We start from the raw sequence: 27,877 nt of genomic DNA, 5'->3' as shown, positions 1-27,877 counted from the left end.
TTACAGGGGAGCATGATTATCACACTAGCGCTTAGGGTGATATGTACTGATTATACATATCAATAAAAACACCTTCATATACCTTCCTATATAGCGCTTCCCAGGTGGTGCTAGAGGAAATGAATTTGCCTGCCAGTGCAGGAGACTGGAGACACAGGTTTGATCCCTAAGTCAGGAAAAGCCCCAGGAGAAGGAAATGGCAACCCACTCCACTATTCTAGCCTGGAGAATCCCAGTGGATAGAGGAGCCTGGTGGGCTACAGTCCATAAGGTTGCACAAAGAGGGTCACAAAGAGTCAGGTACAACTGAGCATCTGAGCACACATACCTTCCTACATGAAGAAAGAAAATGTTTCTGGGAAAAAAACGCTGTGAAAGACCATTCAACTTCTCCAAGAAAAAATGTAAACATAGATTTTTTTTAAGAAAGCATTATCTGACAAAGAAAAGTAGCCAAGTTCTGATCTTTAATTAGTTTGCAGTATATACTTATCTTTCTGTAAACTGTGGTAACAAATCTCCATGTAAACATTCAGGAAGAGAAAAAACAGGGGATACCATGTCATGAATTATGAACTACGAATTCTGAACTCAGATTACTAAACTTTATTCACAGCTGTTTTATACATTTATTAACAAACTGTCTTCCTTCATTTAACAATGGCTCTTGAGTAACAAAATAAATTATCAGTAAAGTCAACCAGAAATTAAAAAATAAAAGTAAAAAATAAATTGCTCAAGCATCATAAATGCAAGCACAGTAATGTATTTCATACATGTTGATTACAGTTTCCATGTTCTTTGTGTAGGTAACACAAAGATTATTCTCTTCCATTGTTGCAAGTTAACAAAACTTTTGAAAAGGCTTCAGTCTTTTTTTTTCAGCTCAATTAACTGCACTTCAGTTGAATAGAACAGATAATAACTAGGGTTATTAGTGAGATGTGGTAAAAGAAAAGGTCATGACCACTCAGAAGATCACATAAACCTAAAATATACTGTGGACTTTCTAGTCTCAACATGTAGCTCTCATTTATTAAATAATTTACAAAGAGCTGTTGATGATTTAATGAGCAGGTTGAACTTTGTCACTCTGCCATTTTGCTAGTCACGAACACATGTATTTTGCCTTTAAAATGAAGCAGAATACTATTCACTTTCAATGAGACTAGATGCAAAGGAAAAACAAAGACAAAATCATAGATATTTTTTAAGTTCTGCTATGTTACTTTAACTATTTAATTAAAAGAGGTTAATTACCAGATCAGTGCACTATTTCTTGCTTAAAAACATAACACCTTTGAAAGCAGATTTTTTAAAAAAAAATCTTTAAAATAAGCCAGAGGTAAAAATGAAAAGGCCTGAAGGACTTGCAAGACAGAATAATTTCTGATCAGTGACTCTTAATGGGAATAGTCATTTTATACTGCAAGTACTAACAACCATTTAGCAATTTTTTTAACAGGCACTTGATAGAGTATTTGTATACTCAATACCAGGGCATCATTCGCAAAAAATATGGCTTTATTACAAAGGATTCAAGATGGCAACCACTTAGAATCCAGTGCCAACACGGATTATAACAAATCCAGAGAGTATTTTGTTTTTCAATTATTCATAGAAAATTTAATCCTGATTAAGTATCCATGGGCAGGAATTCATGGGTAGTTGATGACTGAAACCAACATTTATGTGAAATGCTTCTGTTAATTTAATCTGTGTATACAGCTTAATTATGATTGGGGATTCAATGTAAGAGAAATGAATTATATCAGGATTAAAATTTTAGTAACCATATCATAGAGTACTTTTTCCTTCTTTCTTTTTAAACATGTTAACCTGCTTGTCCCTTCACCTAAGTGCTCAGATTTTAAAATCCTTTGTATAACCGCTGCAATGTATCTAAGTTTTCATAAATTATCTGCCAAAAACCCTTTGCTAATCAAGCTAAATCCTAACTAGAGAGCCAAAAGTAATATAAGAAAATGGAGAATAACCCCATCCACAAATAAACAAAAGCTTATTCACTTAACTACAAATATATTTTATATTAATTTTCTGAAGTAACTTAATTTTCAATATCTTTAAACTCCAATATGAAATGCATTTTTCTTAAAGCATAGAAAGAAGCAGTTTTTAACCAGTGTATTACACTGATTTCATAAGTGGACTTAGTTTAGTTACATATAAGTAAGTAATCATTGAACTGATCACTTTTTTTGGACTATCAAACCTGAGTTAACTACTGATGTAGGATGAGGCATTGTAAGTGGTGAGTCTCTTATAAAAATATCAAACAATTCTTTTCAGCTTTATTTCCATATGGAAACTGCATAAATCACCTTATAACAATGCTCTTTCTTGAAAGTTTATTAAGTATATTTCAAAACATTTGTTACCTTTTTTTCAGTTTTCAGTTTGGTACTGCTTAAATGCAGTTATATATATATAACATGCTCTGCTTTCTCTGTTCAATTTTTCATACCACAAGTATGAAAAGAAAGTCACTGTATTTGGATCCTTATTGCACTCTGGTGAATCAATTCACTTTTCCTTAGAGAAAAGCAAGTATCAGAAGTGAGGCCGAGTTTTGTGTCCAGATGATATGGTCAGTGGTAGTGTTACTGAGGAAAGTGAAGAAACTTCCCAGAACAGACTGTGGGACAGAAAGAGTCTGTAGAGAATGACCATGGCAACAGACTGGCAAAGGATAACACCTATTGTAATGACCTGAAAAGAAAAGAAAAGGAATGCTTTACTGCATGCAAAAACAGAGAAACTGTATTCAATTTATCATGAACCTATATATACTTTATACATACATAAACATCACACATAAACTTCTATATACTTTAAATAAATATATATAAATAAAAAATTATATCTTCCCCATCTTTACTGAGGGTAAATTTTTAAAAAGAAATTTTCAATAGAAAAATACAACTAATGTTCAGGACTGTAATTGTTCAAAAGTAAAACTCTTTTTTTTTTTAAGTAAAACTCTTTTAGCAGTTTATAGATGTCACAATAAGACACACAAAAATAATTTATGAAACCATTCTCTCCTCAGGGTGCATGCACTGAAAAAAGTAATAAGTAATAAGAAAGTAATAAGAAAAATCAGGCTCCTGGCTAATCTAGTAACAGGAATAAAGGATGCCCCTACCTGAATCTTGACAAGTATTCTAAAAGCCCTTTCAGAAATTCTCAGGTCGCTTCTCTGTCTTTGTAGACTAACTTCCTACCTATTTACCCTCTGTAAATACCTGAGGGTCAAGAAACGCTTCTGTGTTTTCTGTGTTTAAGCACATATGGCATTGCTTGTAAACAGCTCCTGGCAGAACTCCACTTTGAAATGATGGAGTCATTCACCTAAGATGTTAGGTATCAATGCAACCAAAATGTGACATACTTGAGCATGGCACTCCAGTTGGCAGGGTGTTAAAGCAACTAGACTGATTTTTTTTAAAAGCTATCTTGATATTTACCATTATGCAGTGAATATTTTTAATCAATTTTCTTAACAAAGCTGTGTTTATATACTCTACAAGTTAATTTATAAAATAGTACTATGAGACAGGTTAAAATAGGAATAACAAAAGCTATTTTTCCATCATTTTGCTTATAAACTAAATTGAAATACTCACTGGTTTAATATTTTGTTTCCAAGTTTTATTTCGCAGAATCCAAAGAAACTACTGAGTGGACAAATAGGTTTTTCCTACTTAATTTCCCAATAAAGATTAGAAATAAAACTATTAGATCACGTATATTATTTACCTTCTCTCTTTGGTAGTCATCAAAAATGATAGAAGTGCACACAAGACCTGGATGGCACAAAAACCACAAGATGCAGCCCTGAAACAAATGAAAAATACGTTGAATAAGCACAGCTGTGCCTCTGTTTTCATAATGTACCAGACAGAAAACATTACTAGCCTATTTAGGAGGTCTTCATTGATCTCAATTGGCCTGTACAGTAGAAACTGCAACAAAAGATAGAAATGTTTGCTATTGTTGTGACAATGATACTTTGTTTCTAATCAAATGGATGGTTTTTTTAGGAGTATTTAAAATCTCCCATCTTTCACATATACACATTTTGATATACTATGAACATGTTTAAACAAATAAATCAATAATTGAGAAAAGCGAGGTACAAATGTGCAATATTTCTATAAAAGACATAAGAATATTCATTCATAGTTTCATATACATACATGAAGAAATTCTGTAAGAATAACACAAAAAACTGATTAACAGTGGCTACTTGTTTGAGATATAGTACAAAAGACACTGGAATTAGGAAAGTAGGAATGGGAAACTTTTTAACACTTTTATTTTCAAATATCTATTTTCTATTTTTCCTAGAACATGGCAAAATATCCTTTTCCAAAATTAAATTTGAAATAAAATAATAAATTAATACTACTAGCTCTTGACATGGTTAGTACCTTGATGTTGTAAGAAAAATAAACAAGATGTATAAATATGTGTTTAGTATGTTACTATCTGTATAAATGCAAAGTAAAATATAAAATATTTAATAACATATATTTTTAATTCTCTGAAAAATAAATTAGGAACTAATAGTCGTGATTCTGTAAGGAGGTGATAACTGCATAGATGGGAGAGAGGTGAGAATGTGTTTGCTACTCTTTAAATGCTTCTGGATGTCTGAATCTATTCAGATAGTTATATGAAAACATATAAAAATAAAAATTTCAGTTTAAGAAAAATTTTGGTACTGTTTAAAACATTGAAAAGAAAAATTTTAGTTTTTATACAACTGAAGTACATACTAACATTTCAGACAACAGGCACTACTGTATCTGTGAAGAATTCCAAAGTGAAAGGCATATCCTTGCCTGTTGGATACACAAGAGGCCTGTGGCAGCAGCTTGACAAAGCTCCACATCAGGAATAAAGAAGGAGTCCTGGCCCTCTGTCCATAGCAGCCTCACTCTTCTGAGACTGTGGACTAGGGTGGGTGACCAAACAGCTTGTCAGAATGCGGTTTAGAGTTGCCGAGAGGATGGGTTATGGATTCTCTCCATCTGTATACCAAAAGCATTACCTTCCAGGGAGGGAGGCTTCTGTAACGTGACTGCCCCAACCTCTCTCCTGATCTTTTCCTTTATTAAATGGGTACAGAAAAAAAAAATCGATCTGCCTTTAGCTCTCACTGGCATAGGAAGGACATGGAAAGGGGGGATGAAGTCAACATGATCTCGTATGGATGCCACAAAATGGCTTAAGTGTAGCATGTACTCAGGCTCCTGGCTCCCTCTGCTTACCCTGAAGGATGGCTCTTCATGGTTCATTATAAAACATTGCATAATTCTGGGAGTAAACAGTTCATAGTCAATTAAAAACTGCTTTTTTGAGAAATGCAAACAGCATTTCTATTTTTTTATTAAAAAGTTCTGATACTATAAAAAAGAATGTAAAATCCCTATTGATCGAGAAATTACAATTCAAGCAAAACTGTCCTGCCAAAGATTACATGGAAACTACTGTTCCTTGGGCTCTGTAACATGGGGATAGTATCATCTGCAGCTCATGAATTGTGAAGATTAAATGAGCTGAAGCACATAAAGGGCTTAAGAGTGGTGCCTGGCACATAATAGAAGTTTACGAAGTATTAGCATAGGGTTGCATACTAACTTCCCAGTAATGCAGAATAAAGTCGACAATGCAAAGAAGTCATTTTCTAAGCAAACCCATACTTTGGCAAAGGTGATGTAGAACTCCCTTTTGAGTGTACTTCTCTCCGCTGTGATGATTTGGTAGAGTCCACAGCCTAAGGACAATGCTAGGCAAATTCTTAAAACGATAAGAAGGATCCCTGCTAAGCTGTGGTGCGAATGGTGACTGTGAGAACTGGTTTCTTCAAACTGTTCCCAAAGTAGCAAAATACTCTGCAAAAAAAAAAATAAATAAATAAATAAATAAAAACTAAATATTTTTAGAGAAAAAAGTCTTATCTATTTACAATAAAGTACTTTACTCAACTCTTTTATATATCCCCCGAAACAGTACATTCATTCCTAAGAGGTTTTAAGATTTATCTAACTATATAAGGTGTTGATGAAGTATGGGCAGTTTTTCCCCTCACTGACATCCCTAAGCTGGAGGAAGGGGCTTGTTATCAAATGAGACCATGTATCAGAGATAAAAAATACTACTGCTAGCACGATTCAAATAACACATCTCTTATGATGAAAATAAGTTGAAAAGAGGAACAGAGTAAGCACAAAATTTCTTCTAAATCAATCTCTTTCTTACTTTAACACCTTATTATGAATCAAACTGTTCTGCATTCAAGCCTGTTATCTCAGGATAGAGTTTCAAATATCTCAGTATCTTTTATAATCCACAAACTAGCAAGTCTGAATTGTTGATTTCACTCTTTTTTTCCATGTTAACCTCTCTGGTTAAAGGAGAGCAGATTTTTTTAAGATTTGTTTTTTTTTTGATGTGGACCATTTTTAAAGTCTTTACTGAATTTGTTACAATACTGTTTCTGCTCTATATTTTGATTTTTCTGCCAAGAGGCACATGGGATCTTAGCTCTATGACCAGGGATTGAAGGCAGACTCCTGGCACTAGAAGGTAAGTGCTAGCCACTGGACCACCAAGGAAGTCCCAAGGAGAGTGGATTTTTAATTCCCTGGTGGCTCAAATGGTAAAGCGTCTGTCTACAACGCAGGAGACCTGGGTTTGATCCCTGGGTCGGGAAGATCCCATGGAAAAGGAAATGGCAATCCACTCCAGTACTATTGCCTGGAAAATCCCATGGACAGAGGAGCCTGGCAGGCTACAGTCCATGGGGTCGCAAAGAGTCGGACACGACTGAGCAACTTCACTTCACTATGGCGCCCAGGGCAGAGTTACTTTCCTTATGTGTTTGTTCACCTTTTCTCCCCTGTGGTTACTATACCAGTGAAAAGCTCAGCAAGTTCCTGATTAAGCTGTTCTGTTTATTGCTATTCAGTAGAAATCAGCGCCCACATTCCCTCCACCTTTACTAAATATCAATCAGTTAAATTATGATAATTTTTAGCATCACACAAGTCATTGGTCCTCTGTGCTCCATTCATTTACCAACTCAGCCCTCAGAATTGAGTCTTCAGTGGCTTCCAAAGGATTTAGATGAAAACTCCATTACTAAATCTGATTTTAGGCTTTATGGGTTTACCAGCAACCACCTCTTTTCCTCATTCTTGAATCTTCCACCCTAATTTTACTCCTGCTATGTTCTTGCTAGGTGAACTCCCTTTTCCTCTTGCACAGATGAATTTCCTTCTTGGACCAAATATTTGATCTTTTTTCCACTGAGTTATTCCTCTACCCCACCAAATTATACCCATCTGATTCCTCAACATGCATTTCTAAACTTGATTTTTTACCACAAAAAAGTGCTATCACAGAACTATTATCTCCTGCTATACGAGGTGATGGATATTAACTGGCTAGGTTTTGGTGATCATTTCAAAATGTATATATATCAAAACATCAACTTATGTAGCTTAAATCTATACAATGTCTGGTTTTCAATTATAATCCAACAAAGCAGAAAAAAATAAACATTTCCCATGATTCACATTTTTACATATTCATATGCTCATATTTTCACATATGTATGCTAAGGCTTGATCTGTAAAATACAGTGTACATATTTACGTGATCTCTCTTTGCCTGTCTTGTCCACCTAGCCTGGCTGTTGTTGAGGATTAGTGCCATGTCTAACACATTGTTCACAAATGCTTTCCTGGTGGCTTAGGCAGTAAAGAATCCGCCTGCAATGTGGGAGACCTGAGTTCAATCTCTGGGTTGTGAAGATCCTCTGGAGGAGGGCATAGCAACCCACTCCAGTATTCTTGCCTGGAATGCCCATGGACAGAGAAGCCTGGTGGGCTACAGTCCATGGGGTCACAAAGTCAGACACAACTGAAGCAATTAAACTCAGCACTCCCGTATTTTCACATACATATGCTAATGTGTGACCTGTGGAATATGATATACATATTTACATGATCTCTGTTTGCCTGTCTCATCCTCCTAGTCTGGTTGTTGTTGAGGAACAGTGCCATGTCTAACACAGTCTTCACAAATGTTCACAGAAAGTCTAAGGTAGAGTTACAATCTCAATTTGTATGTTTATGATAATGAATTTAAATTACAATGAAATAATGAAAATTCAGTTTTTAAAAAAGGCTACTGAGAAATGAGACTTGAACTTGATGTAACATTACTCTCCATAAACCCTGGATCAGAAATGTTAAGTTGGTAGGATCTTGTCCTTACTTTAATCACCTCCAATTCAGTTCTTTCTCATTAGCTCTCCCTTGCTGGCATTATCTTCTTTTCAGGTATAAACACCTATGATATGGTCCCTTTCTAAATTAATCATGTAAATTCAACAGACCATCACTTGGCACTTACAGTGCTAGAGGTACAGAGATGGATAAAGCACAGGCTTTACCCTCCACTACTGAGGTTTTCAATCTATTTGATGCATTAAAACAAATTATGATGTCCTATATAGAACCCAAGAGTATATTTCATTTTCATCTGTAACTTATACTGGTCACAAATCCAGTACAAATTTTTATGTCTATATCTTTCATCTAAATTGTTATAAATCCATGGCATATAAGCATACAGAGATCCTAGAATGTCTACATATCACAACAGAGGAAAACAAAACAAGAGCAGAGAGGACCCTTTTAAGAGACCAAATTTGTTTTGGGTGTATTTGCGTTCAAAAACAAGATCCCCTTCTTTTTTATTCTACATTTTGGTTTTTTCTTTAATCTGATATTCACTTGAATTCTTTCATGTATAAAGTAGATTCCTGCCAATGAATGAATCCAAGATTCTTTAATTGACTGATTTAATACTGAGTACTTACAAAGTGTTAGAAAATATGAAAGAAAGCTCTTAATTCGAAAATGAGAATCTAACTGAATATTAAACATACTGTGCTTAAATACACTGATAGGAAGCTCAGATTCAGGTAAACTACAATGAAATTTTACAATCTACACATACTAGCACTCAGAAAATTAACAGGTTATTTGATCCATCACTCTTTTTTTCCATGTTTTTAAAAAATTGAACTATAAGTGATTTACAATGTTGTCTTAGTTTCCGATGTACAACAAAGTGATTCAGTTACACATATGTACATACTCTTTCTCATATTCTTTTCCATTGTGGTTTATTACAGGATTGTGAATATAGTTCCCAGTGCTATACAGTAGGACCTTGCTGTTTATCTATTTAATACATAACAGTGTGTATCTGCTAATTCCAAGCTCCTAATTTATCCCTCCTCCACCCTCTTTTCCCTTTGGTAACCATAAATTTGTTTTCTATGTCTGAGAACAAACTCTGCTTCATAGATAATTTCACTTGTGTCATATTTTAGATTCCACATGTAAGTGATACTGTATAGTGTCTGTCTTTCTCTTTCTGACTTACTTCACTTATGATCTATCACATTTTAAATTCATAGTATAAAACAACACAAATTTCTCATGGGTCCCGGGGTTCAATTTTAACAGGAGAGGTGTTCAAGTCTGCATTTTTGAATAGTGTAGAACAGAACTACTTGGCTTCACTGCTCACCTGTGTTATGACCATGAACACGGCAATCCCAGTGGATGCAGGAGTAGAGTCCCACTGGAGAGGTCTGCTCTGAGACTTCTTCATTCTGACTATTGTCCAACCCATGCACAGACTCAGAAGTAGGTACAGCATTTGAATTTGGGAAGCAATGTCAAAAACTAATGGGAAATGAAAACCAAAGTCAGCTGAGCTTTTGCAATACAACAAATCTTTTTTTTTTGTGGCCATGCCACACAGTTTGTGGGATCTTAGCTCCCCAACTGAAGAATGAACCCACACTCTGGGCAGTGAAAGCTCAGAGTCCTAACCACAGGACCGCCAGGGAATTCCCAAATTTTATCCTTTTTGCATTGAGAACATAATTACTTTATTGAGCACAAAAGACAGGCACTTTCAAAAAGAAACTACTGCAATTCAATAATAAATCTAAAGAATTAAAATTCTGCCATTAAATTTGTAAACATTTCTGAAAATGGCTAACACAATGGCAAAACTCCTATTTAAAAAAATATATATGTACCTGTACATATTTTTAAGGCCAGCTTTAAATCTGTTTGTGTTCCTTATTTTTCTTAGTTTTTCTAACTACAATCTATAACTCACTACTTATGAAAACACATTTAAAATATAACTTCTGCAGTGTGGAGAACACTACGTATTTCTGGGTTGTTAATGTTTTTTTGATGGCTGAATCACAATGTGAAGAATAGTTTCTAAAACTATTAGTAAGAAATAGCATGACGATAAAGAAACGCAGAGCTTCTGTGACATCCAATTATGCTGGCCTTAGTGTCTGAGTCCTGAAGACAGATGAAGTGCTCCATGCATTAGCGTGAAGCGCCACCAGGCGGCCATCACTCACACTTCAGGGGCAGTCTACTGCTGTGGAAAGGACGCAACGAAACCGCCCCCGTCCAGTTCAGCGCTACTGGTAAACAACCATCAGGTGTTTACCTCCACTTACACGTGTATTTATTTCAGAAGTTCTATTTATTGATTTTTAAAAAAATTATAACCTTTCATCAAAGTGTATTTTGATATGGATTTTGGAATAAACATTTGATCACAATTTAACAAAATAAAACTTCCTTCAAATTGCCATTTATGACCTTGATGTCTACAACTACTTCTTTTATACAAAGATATTCTTAGAGAAACAGATAAAACTAGTTGTAGTATAATACTTATATTAAAAGTCACAAGCCAAAAACCTATTAATAATAGATCTTCTCAGATTTATTTTGACACATTTCTCTAACCCTAACCCCAATTAAAACTAGATACTTTACATTTCGGCTTATTTATCTGTAATAGTGAATTTTAATAATGAACTGTCACCACATTTCAATAATATGAGAAACATCATGGCCTTTCAGATCAAGGGTAATTTACTTTCACCACAGATTTTAAATGACTATGATGCTAATTATTTTTATTAAGCATTTTACAAATACATATTCAGTTACTTAAAGAAGTCAGCCAAAGGAATATACCTACATAAGTTGCTACTTAGCTTTTGCTATTTGTTTTTACAAATACAGGGTGTGGGGGGTACATTGATTTTCTGGTTCATTTCTGTGTGTACTAACTAATGCACATATTGACATAATACACTGTAACTGTGACGATAGGCAGAACACGGTGTATCTGTTCTTGGAAAAGTAACTAATTATAGACAAACTACACAGATCACACAAAAAACCTCATCCTGTGGAATTTAATTAAAAATCTTGAAATTTTAGGGGCTGCTCTGGTGGTCTTGTGGTTAAGACTCCGCACTTCCACTGCAGGGGGCAGAGGTTTGATCCCTGGTCTGGGAACTATTAATTAGATCCCACATGCCATGTGGTGCAGCCAAAAATTTTTTTTAAAAGAAATTTTATCGTTTAATGAACCTGTTGTCAGAACTACCAAAAATGAGCAATGTTGATTTACTGTAGTTTTTTTAAAAAAGACTTTTGCTTTTAACCTACCATGAAGATGCCAGACAGCCTGAAACTGTTTTGTCTATAGTAAAATTTCAAAAGTCCTTGATTTTAGTAATAGCTTTGCTACTGATGGGCCTCTGTATACTTTGCCTCTCTGGACCACAATTTCCTCATCTAAAATGCATGAGCTAAATTATTTCTATGTTCTGTGCAGCTTTAAAACTCTAGGACTCTATTATAAACATCCTGAGTCATCTATGAGAAAACAGGGGGACAAAGAAGGGTTCTGGTAACATCGAAAGAAAGAGAATCAACCTTTGGTCATGCCCAAGAGGTAACAGTATATACATCCTCTTCACAAGGAAAAGGAGAAGTTATAGAAGTTTTAGAATCTTAAAATAGGCAGCATCAGGACAAGCGGGTCCTGAGATGATTACAGAGATTACTGTAAGACACCCTATTAAAGAGTGAGGAGACTAGAAGAGAAACATGGAAAATATAAGGAAAGTAAATCCTAGGATGGTTGTGTATTCAGGACCTGCTTTTTTAGAGCAAATCTTAACTTGTTTTTCAGAACTGAGAATGACATATGACCTGATGTACCTCTGAAGTTCTCTTTTAAAAGTTATGATTATAGGAAATTTTATTTTTTCACCATCATGCTTAATTGAAAAATTACCTCATACGAGTTCCTCTTATAAATCAAAGAACAAAGCTGAGAAGTCAGCTCAATTATAGGTTTATTCTATGGCTCCAGGTTAGAAATACAGAGAAAAAGTCAAACAAGGGATGATAAAAGGGAAAAAAATCTTTAGCTTTGTGGTCAGAAAATTATGTCTAAGTCTTGGCTCTACCATCTACCAGATGACTGACATTTGTAAATGTATTTTCTGTCACTGAGCCCAGATTCTTCATCTGCAAAATAGGGATAAGCATACCTACTTCACTGAGTCTTTATTGAGGGTAAAAATGACAGAAAGGGCATAAATATGCTCTAAAGACAATGAATAGCTAAACACATTACCTACAGAAACTAAACAGGATATGTGGAAACTAAATCTGTAATCTTATTTCCAGTTGAGCCAAATCTAATCAACCTCAGATTAAAAAAAAAAAAAGAACTGTATTATGACAGAAAATAAGTGATGAAAAAGGAAAACATATAAGAAGCAGATAGCAAGTTTATGTTTTAAAGAAATGCTTAGTAAGATACTCACATTCTGCCAAACTTCCCATAAAAGGTACCCCTATTCCATCTTTGGAGTAACTGAGGAATTGAAGAGGAGAATATTAGCATAAATTACAAATGTGAACAAAATTATTCATAATCAAAGCAAATATAACTTTGGTGGACTAATTATGATTAATTAGACACAATGATGAACACAGTTTTAATGGTTTTGAGTTACCTGGAGAAATGAATGTAATTAGCGAAAGCTGAACCAGCTTGTAACAGCAATGCAGTTGTCAGAACCTTTAAAACCATGTGCATGGGTCCTCCTTTCTTAATAGCCTGCCACAATGACTGAGCATAAATGCAAGCAATCACAAAGTACACTAGGACTAGGAGGAAAAAGAACTCATGTAACCCTGTGAAGAGAAGAAAGGAACAAGCCAGTTACAGTGTTGGGTTGCTTTCAAATCTTCCCATCAACATATTTTCAGAACTTGTCTTTTAATTGGAATCATAGCCTTTATTTGCTTTTGCAAGAGAAAAAAAGGAAAACCCGTTGAAACTTAAATAATCTTCTACTCTGGAATAAAGCCTTAACTCTGAGAGCACAGCTTAAACTAAGGTCAATCTATTAAAAAAAAAAAAAAAAACTACTGGTCAGGAAATAAGCCCACAGACTAACCACAAAATAACAGTTTTGTTTGAAAAAACAATGATTTCAACATTCAGTTACATATGTTTCTTACCCCCAAAATGGGTTTCTTCTGTAAGACATTTAAAAATAGACTTAGTCAGTCAATAATAGTTTACACACCCTGACCATGCTTCTCGAAGTGTGAGCCCTGGGCCAGCAGCAGCACCAGCACTAGGGACCTAGTTGGAAATGCACATTTGGGACTCATCCTGCATCTAGGGTCTCAGAGACCCTTGGAGTGGGGACCAGCACTCTGGGTTTGAAAAAGTCCTTCAGTGACTCTGATGCAGCTAAAGCCTGAGAGCCACAGCTCTGGGATGGATGGAAGCCTTAAATCCCCACTAGGACAAAGGGTCACAGTATGTGTCATGACCAGAGCCTCCTTCTGAAGGAAAGGGCTTTCGTTCTGTCAAAGAGGAAAACCTATGGAGACCACGTGATTCCACTCCACAGGTGACTGAAACTAAAACACCTGACCAAATGGCTACCAATCCAAAGACTAGTCATTGGGCAATAGCATCACTTGGTTCTCAAAGGTAAGAGGCTAAGCATGTTCTCTTGGGACATTAAACCACAAAACACAGAAAGGATGAAGCAAGAAAACTTAAGTTGGAAAGAACTGATGCTAGGGCAGGTCACAGGAGTCAAGCCAGGCCATACTGAAATAAAGATTCTGAGTGGGCAGAAATTTTGAATGAGCAAAGGGAGTTGGCTGGTAGAGACAAGAACAAAGTAACTGTGTAGAATTTTTTAAATGGTGCTAGGCATTTAGTGACCTCTAGTGTCTACCAGCAACTTTTCAGGATGGTCTGCACACATTCTCAAGATAAACACCCGCTTTTCTGCGTTAAGTGGAATCTTTTGACTGTGTCTTCGTTTTTCAGAACTTTCAGAAAATTTTTATAACAAACCAGGGCAAGCTCTGAGTTTAACAGTTTACATATACTCTGTTACACTGAAAGTTAGTCCCAAACATTAGGGCTTTTATATTCTATCTAAATAACACTGGACACCGTGACAGTGGCTATGAAGACAGCTCTATTGAATCTGTGAATGAATAGTCTAAACTGCACTCACTTTCATCCAGCTGTGACCCCTGAACGTGCTCCAATTTCCGTCGTGGGATAAACTTCAAACAACAGAAGGAAATATTTCCATTATATGGAAAATCATTTTGGAAAAGTAATTCAGGAGATACAAATAGTAGGAAAAATACTCAATAAACAGTTCAATCTCAGTCATGTTTTAGCCATGGTTAGGAGAAAACAGAAAGTCTTTCAGCCACTGGGTGTCTCTCCTGCTCTTCGTACCTAAATGCTGTTCATCCACTTCCCTAGTACAGGTGAGAAAGCACGTTCAGACTTCAGGAACTTCAAATAACAGAATGGGTGTATGTTCTTTTAAAATTCCTCACAGAGAAGTAGAGTATTCTAGTTTTAGAAATAATAGGACCATAAGCCTGCGATTGTTAGAGTAATAGAACAAGGCAGAAAATAAGCTAAACATGTGACTGTGGGCTTCGCTGGTAGCTCAGTTGGTAAAGAATCCACTTGCAATGCGGGAGACCTGGGTTTGATCCCTGGGTTGGGACGATCCCCTGGAGGGCATGGCAACCCATCCAATGTTCTTGCCTGGAGAATCCCCATAGACAGAGGAGCCTGGTGGGCTACAGTCCATGGGGTTGCAAATAGTCAGACACGACTGAGCAACTAAGCACACCATTATAACTGTGGGTTAGTAAAAGTCTTGATGCTATCCCGTGTTCTGAATCTGTTTTTGTCTTTCCTTCTCAGTATAAAGAAACATGGTATTCTACTTAAGTTTTTATTTATTTATAATACTTTACAGAATATTCATTACAAGTTAAGGTTCCAGGCTCTGTTAGGTTAGAAATGCACTAGAAAAAGAACATTCTCAGACTGTTTATTGAGTAACCAGAATAGTGAGCCTCCCAAGTGGCTCAGTGGCAAAGAATCTGCCTGCCAAGCAGGAGACACAAGTTCAATCCCTGGGTCAGGAAGATGCCCAGAGAAGGAAATGGCAACCCACTCCAGCAGTCTTGCCTGGAGAATCCCGTGGGGTTTCCCAGGCAAGAATGGGAAATCTTGCCTGAGAAACATGGACTGGTGGGCTACAGTCCACAGGGTCACAAAGAGTTGGACATGACTCAGACTAAACAACAACGGCGACCAGAATAATAGAGGAAAGGACTTTTGAAAATAAGACATACGTCACTAGCAAAAAATGTTTTCAGATTATTCAGAAAAGACTAAATGTATTTTCCATAAAAAGCTAACACTGTAACCAACAAACTACTTCATTGAGATAATATATTAAGTAACTTGAACAAGGACATTTGTCCTATACTTTGCTCATTGCATTCTGCATAAATTATTTACCTTGACTCTGATTCTTTAAAGATAAAACTCTGCTTTTGCACCCAGGGTTCTTTTAAACAAACCACCTCTAGGAAAAAAAGTCTGTTTCTTTCCTCTTCAACTTTACTTTGTTCTGCCAACGTCCCTCAGAGGAAAGCAATCTATGTTCACCTTGAAACTAAAATCTAATTTTAAAACTAGTGGATACTAGGTATTAAGTCTTGCCTATACACAAAAGAAGAAAAACACTCTTAAATCACCGTGCAATGGGTGACAAAGGCTTATAAGGGAATGAGTAGATTTTAAGGCAAACTTAATGGGAAGAAGCATTAGCAAAATTCACCAGGAAGAAAACTTTCAGGACAGCTTTAAAAAAATTTACCTCTGGCTAAATGATGGGAGATGAGAGAAAAGAGGGTAAGAGAGGGAGAGAGTCAACAGGTCATGGGGCAGCCCCTGGAACAGTCTGGCCTACCAGTGATGTCTGCGGTCTCAGAACCCAAGGTCCATCCCACCCGCAGGTGTCTCAAGATACCTCCTGATGAGTCTAAACCAATTAGAGAAATTCCAATACTCTCTTTGCCTAAAGATGTATGCCTAATCCTAACCCTTTAACTTGTTGGTTTGCCTTTATCTCCTTTCTGATACCTTCACTTAACATTTCTCTTACCATGTTAGATAACAAGGTCATGTGTAGAGTTCTGGCCAATGAACTGTGATGAGGGACCTTCTGGGAAAAGTTTCCTTGCTCTTAACAAAGAGACACTGAATTTGGCCATTGTCTAGATACAAGGACCAGATAACTGCAGTTAACCGTGAATATGAAGGAGCTGACAAAGCTGACAGTCAGAGGATTTGAGGTAGAGAAATGCTAAATAAACTGCCTTGAAGAAATCGCAGATGTTATCGTTATGTAAGAGAATTAATTTCCTTATTGTCTATACTACTTGCAGTAGAGTTTTCCATTAAAGTTACAGAGCTAAAAGTAAGATCGATGACAGAGAGGAAAAAAGGAACAAGAGAAAATAATAAAAGTATCTGAAGTCTTAAAGACAGTGAGATGGCAGATGTGGAAGAGCATGTAGTATTATTCCAAGAAAAATCAAGTCTACTTTAGACAATGATGCTTTAACTCTCAGGATTCTGTGCAACTTTTGGTCTCTACCAACTACAAGTAATTAACAACGATTCTAATTTTTTAAGAGGCGATTTTGGTCTCTACCAACTACAAGTAATTAACAAGGATTCTAATTTTTTAAGAGGCGATTTTATTTTATTCTACCTTGAGACATGATATTCCTATGTAGTGCTTTGTCAAATAGCATCAAACTTGCCTTAGTCAATATTCAAAAAACCCCCTAAGTTCCTATGTCTGTAAAATATAGGAGTAATTGAAGTCTGGTAGATACATAAAATACCTAATTGGTTTGAAAGGAAACTATAAAATTTAATCAGAGTAACATGTAACATTAATTGCAGCTTTTTGCATCAGGTTATTCTAATTTGAACCTCTAAGATACACGGTTTAACAGTCTATTCTGAGTAAAAAGCATAGCAAATCCATTTTTTCTACTCAGGGCAGAAAATTAGTCAAATGACGAAAAGTTTCTAAACGGAACCTAATTATTCCCTGGAAACAAATTCTATACCTGAGGCTACAGACCAGGAAGAATCCTTCTGCAGGCTTTATGTTAAAACCAACACATTTCTAAAACAACATGGACTATGGACTTCCAGATAAGTGGGTTTGCACAGTAGAATTAGCTAAATGCCTCACTTCCACTCCAAAATCAAGTCTATCTCAGTCTCTGGGGGCAGACATCTATATTTTTCCCTAAGCTCTCCAGATACAACCCACAGCGGTGGGTTGAGAATTAATGAATTAATCCCTCAATGTAGAATTGTTCAGATTTTAAGGTATCTAGATATTTAAAGAAAGAAATGATGAGATCCTTGGAAGTTACACCAGCTACCTAGCAATGAATACTTTTGAGTACTTACGGCACCTTTTAAAAATCAATCCCCACATAATAGCCTTGCAAAGAATCCCATGCTTAATGGAAATCCATATTATAGTGAGATTTTTTTCCCCCTTCATTTAAATACTCTTGGTGACATGACCAAAGTAACATTCCCCACTTGAGCAAAAGAAAGACAGATTTTAAACACACTGTTTAAGTATCAAATCAAAATCAGTCACAGGAGAAGATAGACCAGAAGGAGTCAGGACTAAGAACTGAGTCAGAACTTCAAATTCTGTCAACCTAAAATTCTGATGAAATATTTTATGGGAGTAGATTTGGTTTCAGAAAACTTCATCAATTTTGATCATTCCTAAAATGGACGCAAGCTCCAAAGAAGGCAACTCCTAAAAATATTCAAATACCCTAGTGAAGGACAGCTACATGAAGTAATGGAGTTTCTATCCTACTTAATCACTGGGTTGCCAATTTAGACTGCTCAGTTTATCAACATTCTTCTGTTCATAAAAATTAAGCTAGCTTATCATAAAAACAGATTTTAGAATGCAGAAACTATTAGCTATCCATAATCCTAATAGCCAAAGTATGGAAATAATCTGTTCATATTTTTGTACTTCTTTCTGTTGATTCTCTGCATTTTGTAACATAATTGAAATCATACAACATAAAATTTCCAGTTCTGCTTTTAAACTTAATAGTACAGCTGTTACAATTCTATAAGAAGGTTTATTTAACCATTTCTCTACTGTTGGACACAAGTTGTTTTTAATTTTTCAGTATTCGAATAACACAACATGAAGATTCTTGGGCATAAAACTTTTTCTACACTTAGGATATCTAAATACATATTCTTACCAGATTCTCCAGCACTGAAATGATCAAACGGGTTCCCTTCAGCATCCGGGTTTAGTAACATCATTTCAAATGGGATATCTTCCACCTGAGAATCCTCATTGCCCTCTCTGCATGTGTACTTATCTGCATAGAACACGTGCCACTTTTGTGGATAAGGAATCTGGGACACTGTCAGGTTATGTTCCGTCTGATTCATGGCCACTTCAAAGAAAAAAAAAAATAGCACTTTCAAAGCAAAACTCTCAAACGTATTCATTGTTTTAGTCACACAATCAATTTGAAATTAGAATTCTTTTGTTTAGTTCTTATTGCCTCAGCAATCCAAATCCTGATGTATGTTGGAGTAAGTTTTGTAAGTCAAAAAGCAGGTAAAAATATTGTATTTAACCAACCAAAGGAATCACTATAAAAGTTCTATGAAAATATGTACACTGAGTCATTCTGCTGTGCACCTGAAACTATCACAACATTGTTAATCGGTTATACTCCAATATAAGAAAAGTTCTATGAAATACCACAAATGACTAGAAAGGTTACACTGAAATCCTGAATTTCAATTAAATATTTCCGAAGTTTTCAAGTAAGTGAGCAATACTAAAAAATTTTTTGTTGCAGTGGTAAAATGTCTACAACACAAAAGTTATCATTTTAATCATTTTTATGTGTACAGCTCTGTATTAAATACATTCACAATGCTGTATGAACCATCATGGTGACATTTCTGAAAATTACTTATTTGAGTTATATTTAAATATGGAGCATTCAACTTTGGAAACTATTATATCGGAAAACTATGGCTGACAAACACCTTCAAAAGACTGTCCAAAATCTCTGTTTGGTTATTCCTTTAAAAGGTACTCAAAGCAGAAGAACAGAAATTATAGGAATATAAGAGTTGTTACACTGGGTCAGATCTACATAATGTATTGGGGGGTGGAAACTGTTGGCCTCACACAGACCTGTGCTTGAATCTTGGCTCCAATATTTACCTTCTATATGACTTTGGGCAAGTTACATAAGCAATGACACTCACTTTCTCCATCCAAAAAATGAAGATAATACGTAGAGCAAAGAGCCAATGCAAGCACTAAGTTATACACTCAGCATGGTTGCTGAATACAAGTTGTCCTTTTCCTTTCTTTAAAATAAAGTGATTACACTAATCAATGGTTCTCAATCCAGGGTAATTCTATTACCCTGTAGAGCATTTGTGGAGAAGGGAATGACAACCCACTCCAGTGTTCTTGCCTAGAGAATCCCACGGGCAGAGGAGCCTGGAGGGCTACAGTCCATGGGGTTGGAACGAGTCGGACATGACTGAGTGCCTAACTCTTGCACTCTCTTGTAGAGCATTTGACAATGTATAGGGACAGTTTTGCTGTCATAGCAGTTGAGAACATACTTGAAGCGAGGCAGTGCTAAACCTCATGCAACCCAACATAGTCTCCCATGATAAAGACCTGTTCCTACCCAAAATGCCAACAGCGCTCCCTTTGAGAAACACTAAATGATGTCTGAGATCCCTTCTCGATCTAAAACTATGATTCTGACCTAAGAGAAACTCACTACCACCGTAAGTGTGGTAGGAGAATGAAGTCTCAAACACCATGTGTAATAAAGACAATAGGAGAATTAGAGGGGCAAGTCTTATAACCTTGGGACTCATCATATAAATACAACACTTAACCTCTCTACAAGTGTTTCTTCAGTAGAAAACGTAAGACACTTTCCCTGTCTGACTCAGAATCCTTGTGAGGAGCAAAGGAGACGGTATATGAAAATCCTAAGTGAAGAGTCTGATTCTACACAAAGTGTGCTTAAAATATAGGATTATGATGGGCCCAATTCCCAAGTCCAGACTGCCCCCAGCGCATGCCAGCTAGTCTTGACCTTTTCCTCAAGTGAAAACACAAAACTTTTTAATAAATAAAAGACATTTCTTGAGATAACTGTGGAAATTTGCATATGGAAAAGATTTTAGAGGATACTATGAAACCGTTCATTTTCTTAGATGCAGTGATGGTATTGTTATGGTAATATTTATGGAGAAGAATGTCCTTACTCTTATGAGATGTCTGCTGAAATATGGTGAATTGCTCAACACACCCACAGCTTATTTTCATTTCGGTTCAAAACAAAAATCACACACACATACAAACATAAAGCAAATGTAACAAAATATTAACATTATTAAACATAAGACAAGAATATTCAGATGCTGGCTGCACTCTGCTTTCAACTTGTATGTATAAATGAAAGTTTCCCTAATAAAAAGTTGGAAAAACATTTGTAAGTTGTCTTTATCACTGAGACAGGGACTTATCTAGACAGGATTCAAATTTGGAGGACTTAAAACTTTACATTTGGGCATTTCATTAATAGCAGTTAAAAGGGACAAGATGACTTTGCTAAGAATACCACAGCATTGGGTTTTTTTGCTGTCTTAATTTAGCTGAAATTTATACTGTTTTTCTTAAGGCACAGCTTCTGGGGGAAAGTAGCAAGGACTCAAGTTTCTGTTAAATATTTGAAGACCTTCAATAAGAATTCAATATACGATCAATAAGCAGCTCAGAAATAAGGCTTTTGAAATGTGCAGCTTGCAATTATATAATCTGGGCTTATTATATAAAAGCTCTGCTGTATTGAGGTTTTATCACTTCCATTTTTTCTCTTAGATAAAATAATATAAGAATTTAACCATTATATTTTCATCAATATACTTTTTGATGCTTCATTTTAAATTATGTGTTCATTTTAAATTACCACATCATAAACAGACACTGGCTTGAGTTTTTGTCTTGCTGCCTTTTTCAGTAAGCCTAGGAAATAAGCCTCTTGACAAAATGCATGTTCATTGTTTTTGAAACAAAAGACTACAGCACAGCATGCTCATTGTATGCTGATGCAATTAGTACCTCAAATATTAACAAAACTTGAATTGCAGAGAATGGTGTTGAATGGCTAATTGCCCAATAGAATTATAAAACGAAATGAATACTGTTAACAAAATTACTCAAAATAATAAGATACTAACACTTTTAAGCAATTAATAAAATATACCAAATGTACAAAAGGAAATATATGCGTATGATATAAAAAGACAATACTGAAAATGTTTTATATACAAAATTACATTTAATTCTTGTTATCTGACAGCAAATTTCTTTTGCATAAAACTCATTTTCTGTGCTTTAAATATCTTCTTTGTTTGCTCTAAAAAAAAAAAAACCTACAAAATACTTTTCACCATTTAAAAAAATCTGATGGTTTATGTCATTACTGAAAGAGAAAAAAGGAAGACTGAAAAATAATTCTTCAAACATTAATTTGGGGAGAACGTATAATCAAAGCAACATTCAACACTGAGATTTTTCAAATCTACTAATCTTTTCATAGTTCATGGCAGCAATAAGGTTTTACATAGGAATCAGGCACAGTTAATGAGCTCATCACCAAGCAGGTGAAAGGCTATTAATACTTAAAAGTCTCATTAATGGTCAGGAAATGAGAATTTTTTTAACAAGGAATTATCTTCAAATATGTGATACTACTACACTGTCATGAATTTAAGGATATGCTTTTTGTTTCAATACATCAGAGCTTCTAGATAACAATATACTATAAATATGAAAATAATATGTGAAAGTTAAGAGAATACAGATATTGTTAAGACTTGGCTTTAGTTACTGGAAAAAGAACTGATTAAATATGTAGAAAGGAATATATATGCCATCAGTACTTAATTTATTTCAGACCTTCAAATTTAAGAAAACAATCTTCATTCCTCAAAAATTCCTGTTTCCTGAGATCTTCCGTTCCACCAATTTCAAAGAATACCCTTCACATAACAGAGAAGGAAGAGGAAGGGAGAATAGAAAAAGAAACAACAGCAAGAGGTGTTATAAATTATAGCTCTCTATACATGCAACTCCACCTAAAGGGTCATAATTAGAATCACAGCATTTTAGACTTTTAGGAACCTTGGAGAAAACTAGTCCAACTTCCTTGTTGCACAAATAGGTATAGTGCAGGTGAAAGATAACAAGATCTTATTACAAGTTACTAACAGTGATTCTCAGTTTAGCGGTCTTTCCACTGCACCAAGTCTCTCCATATACATAAGTTCTGTAACTGAAGGTATTTGACTGATATAAAAATTATGTTTTTGCAAGTGTATATACAATATGGTATAACATTGACCATGTAATATAAGAAAATAAATCGATTCCTATAGCTCAAAGCTTTAAACTGTCCGATCAATTCTAACAGACAAGCAAAAAGACTTTAAGGTGCCAAATACAAAGAAAATGACCTACTAACCAAAAACCCCTCAAGCGCTAAGCTGCATGACAATTCACCCTACAAATACTTAGCCAATGCTTAACTGAGCACTATAGTAAAGTAATGCTCAAAATTCTCCAAGCCAGGCTTCAGCAATATGTGAACCGTGAACTTCCAGATGTTCAAGCTGGTTTTAGAAAAGGCAGAGGAACCAGAGATCAAATTGCCAACATCCGCTGGATCATGGAAAAAGCAAGAGAGTTCCAAAAAAACATCTATTTCTGCTTTATTGACTATGCCAAAGCCTTTGACTGTGTGGATCACAATTCACTGTGGTAAATTCTGAAAGAGATGGGAATACCAGACCACCGGACATGCCTCTTGAGAAATCTGTATGCAGGTCAGGAAGCAACAGTTAGAACTGGACATGGAACAACACACTGGTTCCAAATAAGAAAAGGAGTATGTTAAGACTGTATACTGTCACCCTGCTTATTTAACTTATATGCAGAGTACATCATGAGAAATGCTGGGCTGGAAGAAGCACAAGCTGGAATCAAGATTGCAGGGAGAAGTATTAATAAACTCAGATATGCAGATGATACCACCCTTATGGCAGAAAGTGAAGAGGAACTAAAAGCCTCTTGATGAAAGTGAAAGAGGAGAGTGAAAAAGTTTGCTTAAAGCTCAACATTGAGAAAATGAAGATCATGGCATCTGGTCCCATCACTTCATGGGAAATAGATGAGGAAACAGTGGAAACAGTGTCAGACTTTATATTTTGGGGCTCCAAAATCACTGCAGATGGTGACTGCAGCCATGAAATTAAGACGCTTACTCCTTGGAAGAAAAGTTATGACCAACCTAGATAGCATATTGAAAAGCAGAGACATTACTTTGCCAACAAATGTCCGTCTAGTCAAGGCTATAGTTTTTCCAGTGGTCATGTATGGATGTGAGAGTTGGACTGTGAAGAAAGCTGAGCGCTGAAGAATTGATGCTTTTGAACTGTGGTGTTGGAGAAGACTCTTGAGAGTCCCTTGGACTGCAGGGAGATCCGATCAGTCCATTCTAAAGGAGATCAGCCTTGGCATTTCTTTGGAAGGAATGATGCTAAAGCTGAAACTCCAGTACTTTGGCCACCTCATGTGAAGAGTTGACTCATTGGTAAAGACTGATGCTAGGAGGGATTGGGGGCAGGAGGAAAAGGGGATGACAGAGGATGAGATGGCTGGATGGTATCACCGACTCGATGGACGTGAGTCTGAGTGAACTCCAGGAGATGGTGATGGACAGGGAGGCCTGGCGTGCTGCAATTCATGGGGTTGCAAAGAATCGGACACAACAGAGAGACTGAACTGACTGACTGATGGTGATTATAAATTCTCTCTCTCAATCATAATGTAACTAACACTCATACTTCTTACCACAACCTCAGTTTCTCATTTACTCACAGTGACCTGATCCATACCCTTAGCAGCCTTAAGTGCTGTGGAGAGTGTCAGGATTTTGGTCCCTTGATTTATCACTATCACTAGTGCCTAGCATAGTATGCGAAGTATTGTGAATAAATGAATGAACAGGTCAAAAGAGCCCTTCGGCTCTCACTGATTGATTTTATACCAAATAAATATAAACTTGTAACTATAACAAGTACTGTGGAATAAAACAGGCTATAAAAGTGTTAACTTAGTGGATGGAAGAGTCAAAGAGGAAGAGCAAACAGAGGAAAAGCCGATGCAAAGGCCCAGGCGAGCTCTGAAACAAAACCAGCAGTACAAACAAAATGAGGCCGAAGTGGGCAGTACTGTGAGATGAAGCTGGGGGTTAGGGGCGTTAGTATCAGCCAGGCTTGGATGGCTTTCCTGATCAGGTTAGGAGGGTCATCTCTCCTTGCGCAATAGGAACCCACTGCAGTATTTCAGGGTGTGGTGAGGGTGTAAAGGTGAGACAATCAAACCTGCTTTTCTGTAACTCTGGTTACAGAGAGGGAACAACACAGCTGCAGTGGCCAGGCAAGAGACTATGCCCTCCTGGAATAACACGATGGGGGTAAGATAAAGAAAAGTAGATGAATTCAAGAGATATTTAGAGGAAACTTACTAGACGGGAAGGGGATAGAGAGGTTAAAGAGAGGAGTGTTGGAAGACTCCTTGGTTTCTAGCTCATTCACTGGATAGATGGTGGTGCCAGTGTCTCAAACAGGGAACACTGGAAGACAACCAGGTTTGGATGGCATGGTGGCAGACAGTACGAGAACTGGGAACTGACGGTCAGAACTTCTTATACTTGTGTGGAACACTTAGCTGAGCAAATTGGTGTAGAAAGGCAAAGAAAACTGACAATGACCTTTTGTATGAATTTCCCAGATAAGTTCTATAATTCAGGGTTGGGGTAAATAAGTAACTGTCTCTTTGATATCTGAATCTAGTCATTCAGGCTTCTTCAGCAGACTGTCAATGTCATCTCAGAAACCTAGACAAGAGATCCCCACAATAGGCAGTGATGATATGGGACCTGTACTCTCATCCCTATTCAGGCTATGAGGGAACCAGACATCTGCTGACTGACCGCTAAACTGAGACTCACTGTTAGTAACTTGTAATAAGATCTTGTTATCTAATAAACAAAGAATGGATGTTTAGAAATAGCAGTGCTTGACTGACTAGACTAAAAGAAGACTCAAAGACTCATCAATATGTAGAACATGGTAGAGGAAATACAGGGCAACAGGGGAGAAAGATAATTCCCAGTTTTTCTCATAGATATCCCACATTCCTAACTAATAACCAGTTAACTTCCAAGGGGTGGGATGGGTAGCACGGCACAGGCTCTTCATTTCTGCCTTAAAAATACCTGCACTCACTCTGGATGGCAAACACCCTAATGCATGGGACAATGCTGAAGACAACAGAAGAGATCAAGGATTCAGGCAACCAGAAAAATAAAAGCAAAGCCTCTCCAGAGGTGAACCTAGCAGTTTACAAATGATGTGGTCATGGGATAATCCAAAATGACACACTGTGGCACCGTGTGACTGGGTCCCAAGTATGCCAACAGCATATTACAAAACAGTATCACTTGGGGTAAATTATACAATTAACTGAGATAATGCATGCTTAGTGTTTAGCTCAGTGCTACCAGATAATAAGCATTCAACAAATTCATAATCATTCACTCCCTGCTGCCACTGGGTCAAAATACATCTGCCATATTGGTAGGAATTATGTGGCCTGTAAGAAGTCTGAATGAAGGAAAGTATACCTTTATAAATTATCTGCATATTTTTTTCAAATATTTTGAATAAGAGGGAAAAAAAGTCATTCTATCTTTTGACCAAAGAGAAGATTAGTTTCCTTAAAATTTGGCTTAAAATGTATTAGGCAGAGAGTGGTGTATGCTGTGCCATGAAACATCTTGATATGTAAATACTATACTCCTAACATTAAGGAGGAAAAAAAAAACACATAATGATCAAAGAAAAGGGGAAATACTCACTTGTCAACTGAGCTTTGGATAATTTTTCACTACAGCTATACTCAGGACCACCTTCCTGCAGCTTTAGCCATTCCTGGGCTTGGAACAGGTAGAGTTTAGCTTCCTTTCCAACAGCTACTGCTATGTTGTTGATTCTGACACACAAAAGAGCGTGGTCACCTGGGACATTAAAACAAAAATTATCTCTTTGTTTGATCTTGTATGGAGCTGAAATGGTAGGACAATTCAATAACTCTATTTATCAAAATGGGAATTGAAAGAGCACGATTTTTCTTAAATCTCATTTTAACCAGGTACTTCATATTAGAATGACCATCCTATTCAGACACAAGTCAAGTGATTATTCATATTAATTATGCAAAACAATATGCTGTGTTTCCTTATACTTCAGCAGATAACTGATTGCTTTTCACTGAATAAACAGCCACATCTGCTGTAGGTAGATATGCACTGTGATAGAATTTCGCCTCATTTTACAACCATTCCAAATCTTTAACACTTGTTTATAAATTATCTTTAGAAATGTCCTGTCAGTTTCTTTTGGTTTTTAATATAACATGGATGCTAATATTTAATTATTCTTTTACTATAAAAAGCAAACATATATATAATATAGCAAGAAAGTTTAAATAAATGAATTTTAGATACATTTGACATCTGTGACTTTTACATAGTAATTTTCAGAACAATATATGTTGTAAGACAACTATACAATGAGCCTTGTTGCACACCGCAACTACATTTAAGGCCTAGAAGAGAAATGGCAAAAAGTAGGTCCCTCTAGGGAAAGGAAGGTCCCTCTGAGTAAGGAAAATTGAAGCAAGGGACAGTTTTTTCATCTTAAGATCTTTTAATTCTTTTGTTATTGTTTTATACTATTATCACTTTGACAAAACATTTTAAACAAATTTATATGCATAGTGTGTATCAAAAAATCATTTAAGTCTCTGACATAAACTCATCACATTATAAATTATCAACATCCTTAAAAATGATTCTATCCCCATTAACATTTTGAATCATATTCTGAATTACAATTCCTAAGTATGGTCTTGGTACTATTATTTTACTGAATTCGAATTTACTGAAAACTGATAATAGTAAAAACACACACGAAAAGAGAAAGTGTGTATGTTAATATACTTGGAACACTCTATTCCTCAATCTTTACTCAGAAATCTGGATTTATTACTTGTTTGTCCTCTATATCTATCAGGTAACCATCAGTGAAATATCTGGGCTGTCTAAGCCTGTTTGCAAATCATGAATAAGCCATATCATAGCTTCCATACATACCACATTTTCCGACACTGTCCAGATTGTGCCATTTATCGCAGTGACATTACTATCACTTGCGCATGCCACACATGGCACAGCCAAAAAATAAGTAAATGAAATAAGGGTCCTAACCTCATCAAAGCAAATAATTATTTTAAATATAGTAGTAG

The 27,877-nt window shown here is 36.0% G+C and overlaps 1 protein-coding gene across 1 annotated transcript in view; it reads right to left on the bottom strand.

Moving 5' to 3' along the window:
* Positions 1-450: 450 nt before the first annotated feature.
* GPR180 (G protein-coupled receptor 180) overlaps positions 451-27,877 on the bottom strand; it is a 28,467-nt gene continuing 1,040 nt past the window's right edge. Inside the window, exons 2-9 of the mRNA XM_027973708.2 lie at positions 26,430-26,588; positions 18,648-18,848; positions 12,974-13,154; positions 12,782-12,831; positions 9,637-9,794; positions 5,730-5,921; positions 3,781-3,858; positions 451-2,730 (exon numbers count right to left, since the gene is read on the bottom strand). Coding sequence (XP_027829509.1) covers positions 2,572-2,730; positions 3,781-3,858; positions 5,730-5,921; positions 9,637-9,794; positions 12,782-12,831; positions 12,974-13,154; positions 18,648-18,848; positions 26,430-26,588 — 1,178 coding nt within the window. The 3' untranslated portion in view covers positions 451-2,571. The remainder of the gene's footprint in view (positions 2,731-3,780; positions 3,859-5,729; positions 5,922-9,636; positions 9,795-12,781; positions 12,832-12,973; positions 13,155-18,647; positions 18,849-26,429; positions 26,589-27,877) is intronic.

The sequence above is a fragment of the Ovis aries genome, chromosome 10 (assembly GCF_016772045.2).
Source record: "Ovis aries strain OAR_USU_Benz2616 breed Rambouillet chromosome 10, ARS-UI_Ramb_v3.0, whole genome shotgun sequence".
Taxonomy (NCBI): Eukaryota; Metazoa; Chordata; class Mammalia; order Artiodactyla; family Bovidae; genus Ovis; species Ovis aries.
The sequence above is the reverse complement of the archived record's forward strand: the minus strand, read 5'-3'. Positions and strand labels throughout refer to the sequence as shown.